This window comes from Sinocyclocheilus rhinocerous, unplaced genomic scaffold (assembly GCF_001515625.1).
Source record: "Sinocyclocheilus rhinocerous isolate Xijiao unplaced genomic scaffold, SAMN03320098_v1.1 scaffold263, whole genome shotgun sequence".
Classification (NCBI taxonomy): domain Eukaryota; kingdom Metazoa; phylum Chordata; class Actinopteri; order Cypriniformes; family Cyprinidae; genus Sinocyclocheilus; species Sinocyclocheilus rhinocerous.
Window position 1 is genome coordinate 780882 of NW_015645086.1, and position 21489 is coordinate 802370.

Here is a 21489-nt window from a genome sequence, read left to right on the forward strand (position 1 = left end):
TGCTATTAATATGTTTGCCGATAAGCAACTAGTTGAATTGGTCCCTAAACTAAAGTGTTACCGCATGCATTCACAGCTATTCTTGACACAAATGTGTAAAACACCAAAGATTTGTCTCATGAAGACTTTATTTTTCTTACAGATATCATCTCTGCTTATTCTTTTGTATTTACAGTATGTAAACAAGAGAGTCCACAAGACAAGAGAAAAAAGAAACATGCCCACAATAAGTATAATCTTTTCCTTTACTCCTCTAGACTTTTGCTCGTTTTTGTTTATTTATTTGTCAAGAAGCCTTTCGTGGGTGAAAGATATTAAAGAATTAAATCTTTCAATCTTTCAAAAAACAAAAAAACAAAAAAAAACGTAGTGACAATCCATTAGTACTAACAATCATATTCCGTAAGTTTTTGACCTTGTACAAACACGCTCTTCATTTGATAAAATGAACTTACTCTTTCTCTGAAACTTCTAAGTGCATCTTTTACATTAAGAGAAAAAAAATTATATTGATCAAACACATTTGTTGAAGTTTACAAAAGTTGATATGTATAAAAAAAGGACAACAGTTTTACAGTTGCATATTTTATATCAAAGGGTGTTCCTGTCTTTGTACTAAACAAGTCACAAATTCAAATACGAAATGTACGTAGAAATGAATCAAACTTTTATAGGCATTATCCGAATGTTGTGTTGGATGTAGTGAACAGGAAGTGACATCATGTCATGATCACACTGAACAAGAAACAAATCTGTTTGAAATGAGTCAAGGTCCTTTGGTGTTAATATCTGACCCTCTTTGAATGGCACCGTTCTAATGATAAAAAAAATATTTCACACTCGGGTTATGAGACAGCCATGGAGGAGCTGCCTTTATTGTTGTCTGTGAAAGGGGAGGGTCCTCGGTTTGGGGGTGATGTTCTTTCTCCGGTTGGTGAAGGCTGGGTTTTAGGGGACTGTCCTACAGGTTTTCCCGCTGCGTCCGAACTGGCTTCTGTTTCAGCTTCCTGCTGAGTTGCGGTAGCTAAGGAGATAAAAAAGAGAAAATTATTAAGACAATTGCTATTCACTAATAAATGCAAAAGAAAACAGAGAGTGGCTATGTTCAGAATGGAATATTATCTTACTATATACTGATAACGGCACAGTATATACTGTATACTGCCTACTAGTCTAAAAATTGACCCTTTTCACAGACTGTTCTGATGTGTTTTCACAGTTATTAACACTGTAAATACAGCAGGTTATTTAAATTTTTTAACAATGTAATGTACATTTATAACACTATATTTTTGTGTTTTATTACCTTGCCATTAAATTACAAATATAATTAAATAAATAAAAAAAGGTTAACGCTGTTGCATGAGTGTTTCTAATACAACAGCTGAGAGAGTGACGGCAAATTTGACAGCTTTCTCTCTTATGACCAACAGTTTCTCAATATTTTTTCCTTCTTTTGGAAAAAGTCATAGAAACGCTATTGTTTTTTTTTTTCTTTCTTTCGTTATTGGGGCAAATCAGAACGCAAAAATCATATTTGTTGAAGTTTCTATTCACCATTATAGAAGTTTACCCAAATATGACGATTGTTTCTGAGAAACCCCCTAACTTGAAAAGGGTCTATAGTAAATGGTAAATAAAATGAGGAAAAAAAGTAAAATGGTAGATATTCTATCTACGACGTTAGTGCCATCCAGTTATCATTTTGGAATTAAAATTATTATTTTTTTTTTTTAGTATTTTAAGTAAAATGTCTTAACATCACAGACTATAAAAAGTAAAATAAAATTTTTAAAAATGACAAAATTACACTGTGGAAATGAAAATGCAATGTATACTGCAGTTTTTGCTCTGTTGTATACTGCACTTTTTGCCATATATATTCCATGTATACAAAAATCGCATACTGTGTACAGTATACACACTATATACACTGGAGAAATAGTGCAGAAGTGGTATGTTAGTTTCTGAACATAGCCATTCAGAGTTGTGGTCTTGCATTTGGTACGTACTGACACACTGAGCTTTGGTGCTATTTTGGGCAATAAAAGTTTGAATCTGGCCTGTAAGACTTCTTGATCCCTGTCATTTCCTGTCTTCTCTCTTCTAGTCTTTTGGTAAAAGTGGCACACTCTTGGAAATAAAAGTTCCAAAAGCAGGTTTTTATAGCAATGCCATTGAAACAAACAATTAGTGTGAAGAACCTTTTGTACAATAGAAAGTTTTCATTGATGATAAAGGTTCTTCATGGAACCATTGACTCCAATAAAGAACCTTTATTATTAAGAGTGTAAAAGGCCAAAAACAGAAAAAGAGAGCAAGGTGTAGAACTGGTTACCTGACTGTGTGCAGGATTTCATGTGTTCGGGCCAGTGTGCCTGCTGGCAGGGGTAGTCGCAGTAACTTGTGTTCCAGCAGCAGTAGAAAATGGCCTCTTTCTTGCAGTTGGCACACCACTGCTTCTTCTTGGTCTCGTCCACCGCCTGCTGTTTCTCCATCTCCATCTGTTTCTTCACCTCTGACACCAGCCGTTCTCTCTCCTGCTCCAGACTCTGCCTCATTTCAGCCATGGTCAGCTCTACACACACATACACACACACACACACACACAATAGTGATACATTAGTGGTTGAAGCTCTGGCTTGCTCATCCATAACTTGTAGGAAAGGAGTTTAGTGACCTATTCTCTGTAAATGTTATCTAACAAAAGCATTGGCTATCACAAAACTCCCATAATGCAGTTTGCAGTGCTATTGTAAGTCATAAAGGAGAGTTACCGAGGTTATGTTTCATCTCTGACAGCTCCTGCTGATGCAACCACTGGAGTTTCTCAATCTCAATCCGCAACCGCCGGATCTGCAACAAAATCCACAGAGAATGTCACCCAAGAGAACCATAACAAAGTATTGCCATTATAGAAATTCAATCTGTCAACCTGCAACCCATAAGTGTACAACCTATAAATTCATTTTTTTAAATAAAATACATATTGAGAAAGAGTATGAATGGTGGAATAAAATCAAGCAGAAGTGACATAAAAGCACAAACCTCTGCAATGGTGTTCCCCGTCGTGCTCTTAGAGAGGTCATTGTATATCTCTGTCATTGTTCCCTTAATCACATCCATCATCTGCCATTATGATGGGAAACAGACAACAGTCAATTTCATCATCGATTTTAAAATTATTTAGGCAAAATTTAAGTACTAGTTATTCAGCAAGGATCAATTAAGTTAAATATCCAAAAACCAATTCATACCATATAATGAATTTACACACTAGAACTATATCTATATAGTTTCACTTTTTAAAATAATTTGGTAACACTTTATTTCGATAGTCCACTTTAGACATTCTATTAGCAGTAAGTAACTGTTCAACTACATGTCAACTAGCAGTTAGTAGAGTATTAGTAGACTGTCTGCTTAATATCTTCTAACACTTTCTTTGTCAACTTATTCTACTAACCCTAAACCTACCCTAACAGTCTACTCTGAGAGTTAGTAGACATGTAGTTGCAAATTAATGAGAATTAGTTGACATGTAGTTGACATGTAGTTACAAAGTTACTTATAGTTAGTAGAATGTCTAAAGTGGACTCTCGAAATAAAGTGTAACCAATAATTTTCTTAAGGTCTTATAAATTTGCAGCTGTAGCTGTGGCCTGCAATCAAGGTTTTGCATTTGAAAACATACTACTTAAAAAATTCAGATGAAGAAAATGCTCTATTGCTTTTTGGAGGTGTTCATTGTACTAATGTGCTTATTTAACTGAATAGTTTGATTGACCAGTCTTTACATCAGAAGTGAATATCTGACTCACCTTAGTGGTGTACTTAGCGATGTCAGCGGCGACATCAGCAGAGGCCGGAGGGGTGAGGAAGTCTCCAGCCAGACTGGAAGTGGACGCACCAGAACCCATGTTAACAGGTGAGGTGTCTTTGTGTTGAACAGCTGGTGAAACAACAGAAAGCATTAATGCCACCTTGAAACAACGTTATGGGCTCAATATAAATTGAGCTGCATAATGTTAATCACCATAGAAAATACATTTGTCTCATCCTTTAGTTTTGTAGTTTTTTTTTTTTTTTTTTTGTAGAAGTAGAAGTCGCTTTTGGATGAATATGAAGCTGGAATGTGAAACTCTTTTTTTTGTGTGTGTGTGTGAAAGCACTTAATTTTTCCATAAAAGAGTGTATTAGTTTGAGCTTTAAAACTGTCCTCAGCCTCACAAGGATGGATAGATGATGAGCCATGGCGTGCAAATAAATGTATGTGATTTATTTTATATGGTGTGCTGACACTAGCATCCAGTCGCCCTAGGGATCTCAATGTTCTTGTCAGTTCTGTAGAGCAAAGCATTCTGGGTAGTATATTATAGCAAAAATCTATTTGTTTTAGATATACATTTTTATATCTGATTTTTAAAAATCTAATTAAACAGATTATTAATCTAAAAGTTATTATACAAATTATAGTCATTAAATAAAACCTAGATTACAACTTTTTTTATAACAATCCAAGACCATTTTTATTTCTTTATTTTCATTTTATATCTTAAAATAGATTTATATTTATATAGATTATTTCAGGGCAGGTTTTTTTATTTTTTTTATCTTGGGGTATTTGTTTAGATCAGAATTTTTTTTTTTTAATTTCCAAAACAATTGAGACCCTGGACCACAAGACCAGTCATAAGCGTATATTTTTTGAAATTGAGATTTATATATCATCTGAAAGCTGAGTAAATAAGCTTTTCATTGATGTATGGTTTGTTAGGATAGGACCTATTGCTACAAATATACCCCAGAGACTTAAGACTGGTTTTGTGCTCCAGGGTCATATATTAAAAAAAACATAAAAGTTTAATTCCCATAAAATAAAAAATAAAAAATAATATATATATATATATAGATACAGTATATAGATAGATAGATATCATTTTCATTATTCTGCACTGAGAATCGGTCATGTATTTACCTTTGACGGACTGTCTGGTCTGGTAGCGTGTGCTGGAGTTGTTGGCTGAGGTCTGGGGCTGCGCTTGGCTCTGAGGAGCCGTCTCACCTTGTTGTTGTTGCTGTCTCTGCACCTTCTGAGATGACGTCTGGAATTTACCGCCAGCCGGGTTCAATGTTGCAGGCCGCTGGGCCGGCTGTGTGTTCTCCTTGGGCAGCAGAGGGCGCTGTTTTTTCCCCACATTGGAAGCAACAGGGACAGCAGACATGGGTTGAACAGCCGAGGTGGAGGTGGCTTGAGTGGTAGATGCAGTTGTGACGGTGGCTGGAGGCTTGATGGCTGATTCGGCTGCATCTTTTGGACCAGGATTGATGGAAGATGAAGTGTTATCTGTAGAAGAAGAAGCCGGTGTGCTGGTAGATGCAGACGTTTTACCTAAACAAAAGGAAGAACACAATGTAGACAAAAAAATGTAAGATTCAGATTAGAAATTCTAAAACAATGCATTTACAGAAACAAAATCCAAACTGTTAGGTACCTACCATCTGTTTTAATGCCTGTCTGATCTTTAGTTGTGGAGATGGGGGCTGATGGGGTCTCTCGCTTGGCTTTCTTCTTTTCCCTCCCACCTGGTTCTTCACCGAGGTCTATCACCAGCTCCCGCTCGGAGTCAGAGTCCACATCCAGCTCTGATCCAGCAGGCCGAGCGTCCTGCCCCGACTGTGACCTCTCCTTCTGGGTCTGCTGCAGGGGTTTGCTCTTCTCCTGAGAGTCTTTCTCCACGCCACTGCTTAACTTCTCTTTGGTCTGGGGATCTGAGGATTTCTTGTCTCCACCTGGTGTTCCTCCAGCTGTTGACGGGGCAGCGTCTTGTTCTTGTGCTTGAGCGGATGGAGGTCTGGCTCTCTTTTTGGAGTCTTTGTGGGCACTGTTGTTGTGGTTAGTGTTCTTGGGCTTCTGTTCGTCCTCAGACATGTATTCACTGTCGCTAGAGTCAGATTTGTCAGAGTCGTCTGAGTCACTGTGCTCAACACCGTGGAACACATTATCTGAGATCTCATTGATTCCTGTGGATAGAAAACGAATTAATTTTCCTGTTCTAAAATTTACAGACTGCATATCTGAATACATAAAGGAGCTCAAAAGCAGGGTTTCAGACATACAACACCGTTCAAATGTCTGTAAGGTTTTTCAACATTTTTGAAAGAAGTCTCATGCTCACCTAGCCTACATTTATTTGATCAAAAATGCAGTAATATTGTCAAATATTATCAGAATCGACAGTTTTCCATTCCCTGTGAAGTGCAAGATTACTAGTAATACATCAAGCACAATTCTTCAAGCAAGATCCACCAATCACCAATAAGTGAAATAAAAATCTAGGCAATATTTGCAGGTTACCTACATAACTTTAGCTAATAGTAGCCAGCTAGTTAAATTGCTAGCTACCTATAAAATACTAATACAGAATTCTGTAGGGTTGAGCATAAAACAGTAGTGGTGTATTCTTATAAGAGAATAAAACTACACAAAAACCCAGACATATTAGATTATCCTTCACAACGCTTTATGGGAGTTTTAAGTGTAGTTTATTGCCTCATAAAAACAATGTTAAGGTTGTGCAAAGTTTAATTTTAAAGAATGATCTCCCTTTCAATTCATAAGTTGGAATAAGGTTGTGCAAAATTTAATTTTAAAGAATGATCTCCCTTTCAATTCATAAGTTGGAATTTGAACTGAGTTGTTCACAACCAACAGGAAGTTGAATTGGAATGACAGGAAGAGGAACTTACTGAACTGCAAATTAAAGAAATTCAAGGGCAGTTAATGGCATTCTGGGAAATTAATATTTCTTCTACCCTGATCTATAAATCAGTTTGTCCATCTGTCTGTTAGGCCTGTAAAAACATCTAGTTTCTGTTGAACTTTCAAGCAATGGTGTTAAACAAACATTCAAAAATGCTTTTTCACAAGCTTTCCCTTTTCTTGTTAATATTACACTTATTGTATAGGATTCATTTGAAGTTAAATGAATTTTAATTCTACATCTTTATATTTAAATTTCAATTCTAGCTCTTTTTGCTACCTCAAATTGAGGAACTGAATTGGAATTGAAAACACATTCTCAGTTCAATTCCGAACGCCGCAAACCTTGTAGTAAATACAGTATTCATATTTTTGCTGCTTGAAATCAAATACTGTCATTTTGTGATTCATCTTAAAGCAGGCTGGTTTGGTTCAAGGCTCTTTATGATATATGAACTTTATGATATTCACTTACCAATGATTATTCACAACCAAGGTTGCCAAAAAAGTGGACGGTCATTGTTTGAGGTCTATTGTTAATCATCATTTGTGTGTGTTCACATGTTCATTACCCAGCTGAGCCTTGCAGCTCTCTATAGTTTTATCCAAACTCCTAGTAGGTTTTTTAGGAGAGGTGAGGAGAACCGACGTCCCTTGCTGCTGCTGCTGCTGCTGCTGTTGCTGTACAGTTTCACTCAACTCCTTCAGGTCCATTTCAGCTTTAATGCGATCTGAGGGATCACATCCAACACAAATATTCAGCATAAATGAAGAAATAAAGGATCAGAGTGCAGTGGTCATTTCTGTGGGCTTCTGGTTGATTTGAGACTCACCCAAATTGAGGTTGAGGATGCCTCCCGTGCCTGAACTCCTTTCCTGTTTAACTGGCGTGGGTAGGAGAGGCTTGGGGCTGTTGCTTGTCTTTAGAGATGCAGGGGACGCTGTGGGCAAAACTTGAAAACTTTAATCATCCACTATTAATCATAAAATAAAACACTAGCCATTTTAAGGCATTAAATGGAATGAATCACCTGTATAATCCATTGAGTCTTCCCCGCCGCTATAGTGACTCGATGACACTCTCGCCCCTCTTTCGTCCTGCTCGAGGTCAGACCCCGTGTGGACTGAGGAGTTGGTGCTCGTTGGCGATCTGGGTGCGTCCGTCACAGAGATCCGCCGCCCCGGCCCTCCTGACATCACTGTCTTACTCAAGAGCATCTTGGGGGATGCGGTCATATCGAAGCTGAACTTGACTTTGTCCTGTTTCTCAGGCTTCACCGTGCCTTTTTTAGGGTTATTAGGGTCCTGCAGCATTTGGAACTGGTTGTTGGGTGTGTAAGGTGTCCGGAACGGAGCGTAGTGGAACACGCTGTATTTCTTGCGCACGTTTTCCACGTAGACCTCCATTTCTTGCATGGCGCTGTTGAAGATGCTTTTGGTCTTCTTCACAGAGAAGGGGATCTCCTTAGACATGAGGTAACAGTTGTTTATGGGCACCCAGGCTCTGAGAGGCAAATGAGGGTGAAGTACATATTTTAGTATATAGAAAAAATAGTGTATGGCAGAAAAACTCCATGATAATATTGATATTGTTGTAAATATAACAAGTCCTTGATACAATAACCATTAGGATTTATTAAATTGGAATGCACATGTAGATATAGATGAACAAAATACTTAATTTAGAATTTTTAAAAGCATTTTTTGATAATATTCTTGAGATTTATGCATTTTCCCTGAAAATTTTGTCTAAAATGAATCAATTATTTATTTGTTTTTCATTATTACCAATACAATAACACAGTAATATTAACCCATTTTTAAAACGTAATACTATGCAGACTTACATAATTAAACACATTGTAGCAATTGTAGCCAAATTGAAAAATTAGAATTGGAAAGAACTAATCCACTAAAATGAAACAAACTTCCCAAATGTATTTGCTACTACGTTTAAATCACAGATGCTATTAAAACTAAGCAAATTAAGTTCAATATCTGATTTGCTGGATCTTAGTTTTTTTCATATATTTTTATATTTTGTAAATATTCAATATATTGTTTATGTTTAAGATTAACAGCCTCACCGGTCATGCTGGCCAAAGAACCGTGCGTCCACCTGACCATCCTTGTCCCTCAAGGCTTTAGCGGGCCAGAAGGGAAAACCTTTCAGTTTGGCCCACACCAAAGGATGAGGCTGAGACTACATGAAAGCAACATGACCATTAGCCACCGATTAAATACAGCAAGATATTTTTTTTAAAAACATATTTCAAAATTACTAATATAAGATTAAAAATGGTCATCCTCTTACACAAGGTTCACAGAACCAATTGTCCCTCTTCTGACAGGCGGACAGGTAGCACTCTGGACAAACCTCAATTTCATTCATCTGTGGATGATTTATAGATACTGTAATTCTTTCCTTAGACCACCTTGGATGGATGCATTCATTTGATCAAAACTGACAGTAATTACATCTATAATGTTTTTTTTTTCCAAATAAATGTGCTTATTTTGAACTTTCTATTCATGAAAGAATCCTGAAAAAAATGGATCATGGTTTTCACAAAAATACTAAGCAGCACAACTGTTTTCAACATTGATAATAATAAGAAATGTTTCTTGAGCAGCAAATCAGCATATTAGAATGATTTCTGAAGGATCGTGTGACACTGAAGACTGGAGAAATTCAGCTTTGCCATTAAAGAAATAAAATACGTTTTATAATGTATTAAAATAGAAAAAAAGTAAATAAAACTAATATCTCTGGTTTCACCATTAAGAAACAAACTTCTGAATGGAAGTATTTGGTTTATATATATAACATGTATTGCATGCAATGTATTGTAAGGATAGTACAGTACTCACTTCATGTTCACAGATCTTGACAATAACTTTAGCAGTTGCCGTTAGCTTATGGTTTCCTGAAATAGACCCATTGAAATTTCATGAATGTACAGATATGTCATGATACATGCGCACTGATTTCACAGACCTGCACTAACCTCCATTATATATGATACAGTTGTGTAGAATCCATTTCATGTCAGCCAAAAATGCCTCTGTGCAACCGTACATTTTCTTCTTGATATTCTACAGACACACATATTTCTCAGTTACAGTTTTTTTTATTATCTTTAGGCACATACAGTGGCCTCAAAATCTAAACTTCAAAAAAAAAAAAAAGACAAAAAGATGTTTATTGGTTTTACATGATAAAACAGTAGATGCACTCTTCAAAATGAACACATAAAGTACCTGGACACTTGTAATGCAGAAAACCTGATCTACCTTCTCTAGAGTGCACAGGTCCATGGGGTGAAATATATACTCGGCATAATCCGGGTGCTGTTCAAGTGACACTGGCTTCTGAAACGGTTCGGTCTGCAAGATAAATCATTCATAATGATACAACGCAAGGGTCAATGTATCAATGTAATGTAATCACATAAAAACTGAGACCATCAAAATGAAACTATGGAGTGATTAAATAAATTGTGAGGATTTAATGTGGTATGGTTGACTCACCCCTGGCTGTTTCATTTTCTGCAAAGCGAACTTCAGCAGGTAGGACAGCTGTTCCAAGTTCAGCATGGTCATAGCTTTACTCTGAGTCTCTATGCATTCAGCCACCGTTATTTTCTGAAGCAGAGAGTGAAATGACTGTAATATATTCATAAATCACATACATACAGTTTATAACCATTCATGTGCTCTCACACATTCTCAAAGTGACTGTTGATTCAGTTACTGTCTATTTAACTTGATATAATAAAATGTATTAAAATAAATTCTTTCTACTGTTGGTAAGAATGAACAACTGAATGACATCTGCTCTGGATTAGGGATGTAGAAATGCATTGATGCTACTTTCAGCTGAATTGTACCAGAATAAATTGATTTGTGAGCAAATTTCAGATTTAATGATGCATGACAAGATTTGGCAAAAATTGTGAGCAAAATATATTGTTGTCAGAGCAAATACACCCCATACACAGCAAATTCAACCTGTTTAACCAGTTTCTAAATTGTCTAGTTCATTCTAGTCCAAACAAAAGCATAAAACTCTTAAGTAAGGAGTGCTGAAGCACCTGTATGTCATACTTAGTGTTCCAAAACCTAGTGAGTCTACTGCCTAGACAGCATCCTAATTGTTATGGAACCTCATAATTCAAAAGCAGATAAAAAAAATAGCGCTCACTCAAAGCACTCGTCGCTAAGCTAAAAACACAATACTGATACGTGATAACACGATAAGCATAAAAATATATAATACGCTCAAATATTGGTCAAAACAGCCAATTTAATTATACTGGTAAACGACTTTTAATCAACACTTTTTAGTACTGATTGAAATGTTAATTTATAATCAACATTTATTGTGACTCGTCTGCTATTTTGGATAAAAACATTCATTGATTCTCCACAAAAGATACTGCGATATTTTGGCCAAAATAATGCATCTTTAAAGGGGATAGTTTACCCTTCGGGAACACCAAAGAAGATATTTTGAAGAATGTTGGGAATCAAACAACATTCAAGCCTGTTGACTTCCATTGTATCATCACCGAGACAATTCTCAAAATATCTTTTATGTTCCACAGCAGAAAGTCATGTCAGAAAATGCTATTTTAGTTTTATTTACATACTTTTATAGTACTTACTAATATTTGGATTTTTTTATTTTAATTTTTTAATTAATACTTTTTCAATTAATAATTCAATTAATTTTAGTTTCAGTTTTAGTAATTTTGTTACATGCTTTGCCATTTGTATTAGTTTTTTTAAAATATATACTTCTATATAGCTTTTATTTATTTTTATTTAAGCTTTAGTAACTTTAGTACTTTCCACTTGTTTAATTTCACTTGTTTTTTATATTTCTATATAGCTTTTACTTATTTTTATATAAGTTTTAGTAATTTTACTACTTTCCACTTGTTTAATTTCACTTGTTTTTTATATTTCTATATAGCTTTTACAGTTTTTTTAAACAGTCTTCACATCAGAACTGTGCCTGTCCCTCAAAATAAGTAGGCAGCTCACTAGGTTTTGGAACAGATCTTAAATTTCCATATGACTGATTATGGCCAGTACTTATCGCTATATAGTGCTTCATGCTCTGAACATATTTAAAGTGGCAGAAGGACAGTCCCATGACATAACAGCCAACATATACAGTCAGTACCTCGCACTCTGGACAGAACCAGTCGCCTTCAGGCTCTGCGGCCAGTTTGAGGCACTTGGCGTGGTAGACGCGCGGGCAGAGCTCACAGCAGAGCACCTGGCCCTCGCGGTGACACACCCAGCAGTAGAAGTCATTCCGCCCGTCCTGCGGTACAACATCAACAGGGTCTGTGGTGAGTGCGGGCTGCTTGACATAGTAAAAGGGACCATGTCTTAGCTCACACTGAAATGCAGGCAAGAGAGACAGGGCAAGGGGTCAAATCACAAGCCACAACACTCGCAGGGGAAACGTAGCAAGGCACTGCAAAATTAATAATTCAATTAATTTTAGTTTCAGTTTTAATAATTTTGTTACATGCTTTGCCATTTGTTTCTTATAGCACATTATTTCTATATAGCTTTTATTTATTTTTATTTAAGCTTTAGTAACTTTAGTACTTTCCACTTGTTTAATTTCACTTGTTTTTTATATTTCTATATAGCTTTTACTTATTTTTATATAAGTTTTAGTAATTTTAGTACTTTCCACTTATTTCAATTAACACTGCAATAAATCAAGCACGGGTAGGTAAGCAGTCACATGACCACTGGGTCAAAAGCGGCACACTGGGAAGATACTGTAGGATTTCATTTCACATTTCCCTAAACACACTGCATGACCCATGTGTGATCTGAGAAACACGTGGTGTCTGAGATCAAGTGTGTTTCGCCAGGATTTGAACGGAATCTTAAATTACTATCAGATGCCAAATACAGGTTAGCAGGATCAAGAGACAGTGGCAAAGTATACTTTAGACCAAGTTGTGATTTAATGGAACTATATTAAACATAATCACAAAAATTGACAGCTAATAATTAGTTTTCAATACCTGTAAGGTATCAAAAGAAATCAATTAATATAAATTTGCTTAGTATATATTTTTTTTAAATAAGACCAATAAGCAAATCCACATTTGGCATCTTTCATGAAACATTGTTCATATGCATTGCAACACACCACCACAACGACAGCACACGATTCAATAAAATCAGTGCACTTGATTTTTATCTGTAATAAAGTGAACACACAGTGGTCCCTAAAAGAAGCATTTGGACACTTGCCAACTGCAAGCTTTTACTTATTTTTATATAAGTTTTAGTAATTTTACTACTTTCCACTTGTTTAATTTCACTTGTTTTTTATATTTCTATATAATAAAATCAGTGCACTTGATTTTTATCTGTAATAAAGTGAACACACAGTGGTCCCTAAAAGAAGCATTTGGACACTTGCCATCTGCAAACAAATGATTAGTAACAAAAGCAACAGCTTTTCTCAGAACTAACTTCCCTTTAAGCTATTTTTGCAGTGGATTTAACCAGCTGGTAACCACAGGTGCAGTTCATCACATTAAGTATATACACTACCGTTCAAAAGTTTGAGGTCAGTAAGATTTTTTTAAATAAATGAATGCTTTTATATAATGTTTCTTGAGCAAATTTCTGAAGGATCGTGTGACACTGAAGACTGGAATAATGGTGCTGAAAATTCAGCTTTATATCACAGGAATAAATAACATTTTAAAACCTTACATTTTTTAAATTGTAAGGTTACACTTTATTTTAAGGTGTCCTTGTTACAGTGTATTTATACATTTAAGTACTGAGTGATATTAATTAATTACATATACTTACTATATGGTTAGGGTTAGGATTAGGGTTTGGCTTAGGGTTACTTGCATGTAATTATGCATAATTAATTGTTATTACAATAATAAGTACATGTAACGTGTAATAAAGACACCTTAAAATAAAGTGTTACCATTTGTAATTATACTTTACAATATTAAAGTTTTATTGTATTTTTGATCAAATAAATGCAGCCTTGGCGTGCATAAGAGACTTCTTTCAAAAACATTAAAAAATCTTATCAAATATCAACCCCAAACCTCTGAACGGTGTGGTACATGTCACACAAACATGAGATGACCAGAAAGTGTCACAATACATTTTGCCTTCATTATAAACAGTACATCATTAAAATATGTATAACAGTGTGTCAACTAAATATTCATTTTACTATCTAATGCAATGACATAAATTCATCAAAGTGATAGCTCCCCCAAAAACTAAACATTAACCATTGTCTCTTTTCAAACCTGTATGACATTATTTATTATGTGGAACAGAAAGAATTGTCTCAGTGTTTTTTGTCCATATTTTGTCCAATGTTGTTTGGACACCATTGGCTTTCATTGTATGGACAAAAACATGTTCCACTAAAGAAGATAATATTTGGAATGACATGAGGGTGAGTAAATGATGTTTTGGGTTGAACTATATCCTTTAAATATGCCTGTAGTGGCCAAATGTTTTTTTGAGGACACCCTCGTAGCTTACAGGACAGAAATCCCCCAAGTGGTCGACTTTGTTCATGCAAATCAGTAAAAGCATTCGGCCCTTTCAGAGACCAGTGTTTTATCATTAAAAACTGCACATTGAATGGAAATTAAAGTCAAACACACACATATTTACAAGCCACAATCAATCCTGATTATTCCGATTGGCCGTTTGAATAGAAAAATGCAACAAAAATGTAAAAGGACACAGGAAGAGACAAGAGTTTGACTTCCAAACCAAAGGTCTGTTTTAGATACTACAAATGTTTTTCAATTCATCTGAGCAGGAATTATCAGCTCAAACCAATTACAATTCAACAAAAGAGAGAAGCCAAGGAGGGGACATACTTGGTCTTTGTTGTTGACTAATCCCGGTTTCTTCTTCTTCTTTGTGGGACTGGGTGACGTTTCAGAGGGTGAGTGTCCGTTTGAGGAATGTGGAGGACTGGGTGCTTTCCTCTTCTGCGCAGTCAGCGCCTGCTCCGCTGATCCTAGATCAGGGACCGCTGATGAAAGAACCACAGCTGCTTTACTATGCAAGGCATGGTTAATACAACACCTCACCCAGCTGGGCCTGTGATTGTGACCTTTCAAAGCATCGACCTCCTCATGCACAAAAAGGGTTGCCTTTTATGCACATCTTCAAGACTAAAACAAAAGATGTCGTATCAAATGTCTGACTAACCTACTAACACGAAGTACCAGATAGCAACAACCAGTCGGCATAATGAAAGACAAAATTAGGTTGCATGCCACATTTGATGTGGTTCAGATTAAAAGCGTGACTCGCTTTTTATTCATTTCAGCTCATGAACTGAACTCTCACAATCTGACAGTCTATATTTGGAGTCTGATTGCGTGAACTGAGAAGCTAAAGCAAAATGATACAACAAAAGTGTCACATTAGAATCAAAGAAAAAAAAAATACCTTTGGGTGGCATGGACACCTCCATCCCATCAACAGCATCAGACTCCGTCTTTATTTCCTCCACAGCCAAACTAAATGAAGTAGAGAGAGAGCAAAATAAAACGCTGGAATAAGACACTGAAATCTCGTGAGGACTTGGGTGATGCAATCTAATCTCCAGAGTTATGTTGTTGTTGTTCATTGCAATCGTCCTCCATTCCACATCTAGTGCAAGGAGACCCTTGCATGAGTATTGCTTTGTCTGAACTGTGCTGTAACCAATCATGGGCCTGTAGAGTGAATTTACAAGATGATATTAAGCGGTTTAACCTTACTCGTCTGATCGAGACATGCAAGACGTAAACTCTCTCTCGCTCTGGGTCTAGTAATAGATCAGCACCTCCTTCAAATTAAGCAATAATTTTTGTGGGGAACGTCACAGTGAACAGGTCCACTCACAAGGGATTACGAAGTAGACGTCTGCTGAGCACCGGAGAGTGTCTTTAATTCAGTCTCATTAGTCTACTTCTTGTCTGAGAGGATTTGACCTCGTCCAAGTTCAGGCATAATCTGTACGAAAATACCATCAGCTACTGACATGAATACATTCAAAATGTGGTCTATAAAGCATAACATTTACACTAGGCTGTCTGACTTAGTTCATTTCAATTCAAGTTTATTTGTAAAGCGCTTTTCGCGATGCAAATCGTTGCAAAGCAGCTTTACAGAAAATGTACGTTTCTACATTATATTTAGTAATAGCTTATCAGTGGTGAGGCGCTTCAAGTTGATGTCCATATGGCAGAAACATACGGTAAAAATCGAGCAGTTAGTTAATGTCATGTAATCAAACAGACGGTGAACACTATTAACAGCAATGATTATATGTTGCGATCAAACTTAAAGCAAAATTTGGTAGTCTTAGTATGCTTTGCATTATATAATTTAGTAAAAACAAAAGAAATTATATGACTAATAAGGACAAAGACGTTAAAACAAAACATTGCATTATTTTGAAACCCTTCACACAATGTGTCAAAAAAAACATTCCTTCACATTAATTAATATGTCATTCGCTTAGAAAATAAAATAGATGCAGGCCTTAAAATAACCCATACTATCACACAGTGCCCTGACCAGCCACAAAAAAAAAAAAAAGCGGGAAGTGCTAAAGTGTGAATTTTCTGTGACAAAAAGAGCGCATGGGCATCATAAAAGGTTACAAAAACATTATTAAAAAGATGCAGTTTGAAGAAAATCATTTTCAGTGAACAGGTTATTTCTGGTGACATTAGCATCAGAGACCACTGATGTCGCAATCAGTTTGCGCAAATAAACAGCGACAACCAATAGGAGCAATTCGCCACATGATACATTTGAATATTACTGCAGATTTGGAACGACTAGAAACCAACAGCTCAGAGATTTGAAGATCTCCAATGAGTCAATCATTGTCAGCATAAATGCCATTTAATCAGCCACGACTGCAACGAGTGACAGCACATTTTTATTCGTCACTTGGGTTCAATTTTTGTGGCGTTGTGCTGAGTAGCCCCACCTACAATGAAATCTCATCGGACAGATGAAAATTTTGGTCGTTTGCAGTTCAGATTTTCACATTGCGTTGCTCTTGGCAAGCGAAGGCCTTTAGTATGTGCTGCTGAAAAAACATTATTGTGCACAACACAACAAATTTGACGTTTAATATATCCAACAGTTTTGTGAAATGGTATTTCTAGCCAGTGAGAATTCAGTGGACAAGACTACCCAAAACAAATTTGCGTAAAATACTTTGAGTCTTACACGATTAATGTGACAGTTTTAAGGAAGATTTCTATAAAATTTTGTTCTGCTCGAGTTTCTGAGCTGAAGAAATTAACAACAACAAAAAGAGGTGACTACTCTATTTAACACTCAACCACACGTATCCTGACCACAATGAGGCCTTATTTAACCCCATACAGAGGAAACCCACTACGGTCAATCAATCAACCGCAAGGGCAGGACAGAAATGGCGGGTACCAAAAAGAAGCTCGTAAATGACAGGTGAAAGAGAAGAGGCGGTACAAGGCCAATGGCACAAACAAAATCCTATAACGACAAGGCCTTGATCCCAGTCTTTGTGCAAAAGAAAAGACCAGAAAAGATTAGAAGCTGGCAACGGTTCTCCATTACATGAGGTCAGAATTAGGACCAGTGTTGAGAACGACGAGCACGATTGAGAGGATTGATCATTAGGCCACAATGAGGCCTTAGTCTTTTAACTAATTCTCATTGACAGGGCCACGGCTTGACATCGTAGAAAAAAAATCATGTACTTTTAGATATTCAGAGACATCCTTCAAGAGGACAATATAAAAGGGAGAAATCCATCAAAAAATCCAAAATGGCACATAATCCTCCATGGCGATGAATAAAACTCACCTTTCTCACAAGAAAATATTCCAGGTTGTTCGGAAAAATCAGTGATTATGTGTCAGAAACGACAATAATGACATAAGTCTGGAGAAAGAATATCCGTTTCAGCAAACTTAAATAAGACATGCAATGTCTGAGGTGGGAAATGCACATCTAAGCGTGCAGCCCAGGGCCTGAGGGCTCTCCATTTTTTACTTTAATGCGAGGCCGTAAGGAGCCGCATGGATGTTATGTCACATTAGGGCCACGTCACGTCAAAAACTCCCATCCACCAGGCCTCTCTTTTCCTGCTCGCTTCAGAAAGGTCAAACAATGTCAAGCCAACTGCGTGGCTGAAAATCCAGATCTCTACACTGAAATCAAAGAAACAGGAAGTCCTGAAGCTGATCCAATGAAGAGAAAGAAAACCACCGCTCTGCAAGCAAACCGGCCTCCAAAACAGGATCTTCTAGAACCATCTGAGCAGAGAGAGACAATCAGAGGTCCTCGCTAACAGACCAAATAAATCGAAGAGCTGTGAATGTGGAGATAACTGGTCAGAGAGTGAGCCGAGGTCTTTTTTTCTCTCTTCGCAGGAAATGAGAGTGCCTCCCTTCCCCCACCGCTCTGCTCGAGCTCCCCTTCCCCCTCCCTCTAGGCCAGAGACACGGGCTCTGGCACGTCCATGGCACAGGAGCTTACAGTAAATAGAGAGAACCAGAGAAACCTGTGCATATAGGTCAGTCTCAAGAGCCACAGCTGAGAAAAACAAGTGAAGCGGTAATGCACTTGAGTATCAACATGCAAACAAACGTTTTGCCTTTCAGACAAGGCAAACCTTTCTCCCAGATTGTAATCTTGAGCTGTTAAAAAGAGCAGCTTTGTGGTTCACGGTGACTTTGCGAATCATTTCAAGGGCAAGCAGTGACGTTACAAGCACACAGTTGTTTCCTGTCACAGATGTCGTTGTTGATACGATTTTACTTTTTTTGTTGCTCTTTACTGATATAACGCAGGCAAAATAGCCTTGTCAGACCACTACTGGCCATTTCCTCCAAATGGCAGAAAGCCAGTCACCACAATCCTTTATAACGTTGTTTCCTTGACAGGAATCCCAATCGCAGTGGCATAATCTCGCTGGGAACACACAAAACCTGAGCTGCACCGTACCGACGTAAAACCCTCCAGTCATTTTCTCATAAAGAGTAGTTAGGCTAACAATATACAAAGGTCTAGCCGACTGTATTGTGATTGTAATTAAATTAATTGTTCATAATTACAACAACTAACTCACAAGCCATTTGTTGTTGATAAACAGGTGAAATACGATATGTATTGAATGGGTTTTTTTTTAAACGCAGCCATAAATATCATTAGAAAGGCCAAGGATCCGTTGGGAATGCGGCAGGAGGCTTTTGGTCCCGTGTGGTTTGTGCTCGCTTGTTTTGTCTTTGGGAGCAGCTGTGTGTGTGTGTGTGTGTGCGTGGCAGTGCTATTTTATTGTTAACTTCACCATAAATCTCTAAAGACACTTAAAGGAGATGAATAATAATATGTAAACGTCATCCAAATAATCTTTTTAAAAATGCTGTTTTACACCACAGGCTAGTCTGACAGGAATCTGTTTTGTTTTTACATTAAGTTTAAAAAGGAACTGAATTCAACCTTTTAATTTCAAATAAAAAAAATATTTTAGATGTGCTAATGCTAACTTTGCAATAAAGCAATGGAAACAATTCCTGCTCAAAGAAAATGAAAGTCAACCATAATTCTGATAAACTCAATGTTTTTTTGCCATGTGGCTGTCTGCAGGCATTACATTGTAGAGTATGCATGCTGATTATTGGCCTAAGGAAAAATTACTTCCCCATTTCCTTATTATAAAGTCTTTGCATGATGTGTATGAATCAGATAAAATCCTTATTCAAGAATAATCCATGCTTGAAAAAAAATGGTGTCTCAGACTATTTTTTAACTCATACTTGCAATGTGACTGACAGTAAAAAATACTAGCAAAATGCAGATACCCATTTATTTTCTTAAGGATGTTTTCAAAAACAGCACAAAAAATAGCTTTACCGCCGACTAAATGAAGAATGGAAGAATGACACTAGAATGTCATCTATCATCCCTCCTGAAACTAAAAGTATAACCTGAAAACATAATACAAACATTTGCATAAAATGGAATATATATTTTTTTTTTTAAAGTTACGAATTCAACTCTCCGCCCCTCATTGGTAGCTCACGTCCTGAATTACCCATCCTGCCCCTGTGTAAAATGACCACAGCTGGGGCTCTCAGCTCTCTAATAAGGCCCTAACAGATGCCTCCATTTTCTATGGCGGGGCTTGTGACACAAACAGACGATGGGACAGGCAATCAGCTTACAAAAGTACATCACCCGAACACCCCACCCCCCTGATCCTCCACCCCCTACGTGGGGCAGATCAACAGAGGGCCCTACATATCCAGAAATGACTGTCACTGAGCTGTTTGTCACTACAGCAATGAGTGATAGCTGACTTCGTCTGCCGTGTAACCATGTGACCGAGCAGCACACGGGCCAAAGCTCAGAAGAGTGAGAGGGAGAGCCTGACCCCCCTTCTCTGGCCCTCTCCCCCACCTCCTTCCTCCTCTGCCCTGTTTTTCTGAGAGACAGGCCTTTGCTAGGCCTCCCCAGTCACTGGAGAATCAAATCTGCAATTCACAGTGTTAGCAGTGGATGAAAATAGTACAATGACAAGAAAGGACAGACGTAAGAAAACATCAGGCTTACCTCTGTGGATGCATGGCTGAAACAGTGTAATGTCAATACTTCTAAAACATGGAGGACAGCCTCAGCCTTTAGACAAGGGAGGGCTCTCCTCTCCACACTCAGAGCTCAGGCCTGTCTGATCAGAGCAGGGCCGTGACTGGCTGCCCTCCCACTAGCAGGATGTAAGGCCTCGTCTGATTGGACGAAGCGCTTCCTGAGTAATCATCTTTGTTCGGCACTGGAAGGATCAGCAGTGAGTGCGGGAAAGAGCACAGAGGAGAGGGAGAGAGAGAACTAGGCCTAACTCGCTCAAAAAACCTGCTTGCTTGCGCAGAGCCACTGTGAACTGGCAGCTAAATGTCGGTTAGCTGTGGATGTGTTGGAAATTTCGTGGGATTTCGCACTTAAATTCTTTTGTTTGTCTCAAGTCCGTGTGGAGCCGTGGGCCTTTGTTTAATCCCTCCCCCCACACGGTTGAGAAATAGGAGACACTCCTTTAGTGAAAATGAGCCCTAGGCAAAAATAGTGCAGCCACCATAACTTCCTGTGCATGAACTGCAACTGATTCATGAGCAATATGTAAAGCAGATATAATATTCAACCTAAAATGAGAAAAAACACAATGTACTATGCCACGATTATATCAGTAATCGGTGCAAATCCAAATGAAATGCACTGGGACATTACGTAATGAGTAAAGTAACAAAACAGATAACATTCAATAAAACCTGAAGCACTAAAAAAAAAACAATTATTATATTTTATGAAAACAGTTTTCTAGAAAAAGCATATATCATGAAAAATATATTTGACTGGATTCACAAAGCAGAAGAGCAAGACAGATGCCATAGATTCATAACAATATTGGTGCTGTTCAAGTAAAATTCTCTGAATTGTTACTGCATGAAGACATTGTTACATTTTTAGGTGATTGTATTAGTAGGAATGTGTTTAGGCCTTTATAGCAAAAGCTTCCACTAGGCCGCAAGCAGCGCGACCTGCTCTGTGACATTTATACAACACTGACATCTACTGGAGAGACAGGAGATAGACTTTCGTCTGAAATCACCATTAGGATTTAGATATGAAATAATAAC

The 21489-nt window shown here is 37.3% G+C and overlaps 1 protein-coding gene across 6 annotated transcripts; it reads right to left on the bottom strand.

Moving 5' to 3' along the window:
• Nucleotides 1-123: 123 nt before the first annotated feature.
• LOC107705695 (protein kinase C-binding protein 1-like) lies at nucleotides 124-20546 on the bottom strand. 6 transcript variants are annotated; one of them, XM_016509103.1, is made up of 21 exons: nucleotides 20414-20546; nucleotides 15260-15330; nucleotides 14680-14837; nucleotides 11955-12176; nucleotides 10295-10408; nucleotides 10058-10150; nucleotides 9772-9859; nucleotides 9635-9690; nucleotides 9078-9155; nucleotides 8851-8966; nucleotides 7795-8267; nucleotides 7597-7704; nucleotides 7336-7494; nucleotides 5500-6024; nucleotides 4979-5392; nucleotides 3822-3952; nucleotides 3049-3129; nucleotides 2778-2856; nucleotides 2339-2578; nucleotides 2064-2133; nucleotides 925-1024 (listed from the first exon to the last, which is right to left on the bottom strand). In XM_016509103.1, the coding sequence occupies exons 1-21, from the start codon at nucleotides 20425-20427 to the stop codon at nucleotides 1000-1002; spliced, it is 3315 nt and encodes a 1104-aa protein (XP_016364589.1). In that variant the 5' UTR covers nucleotides 20428-20546; the 3' UTR covers nucleotides 925-999. The 6 variants fall into 6 exon arrangements, with proteins under 6 accessions (XP_016364584.1, XP_016364588.1, XP_016364585.1 ...); XM_016509100.1 differs by having other exon boundaries at nucleotides 947-1024; nucleotides 2013-2133; XM_016509101.1 differs by having other exon boundaries at nucleotides 959-1024; nucleotides 2017-2133.
• Nucleotides 20547-21489: the final 943 nt, after the last annotated feature.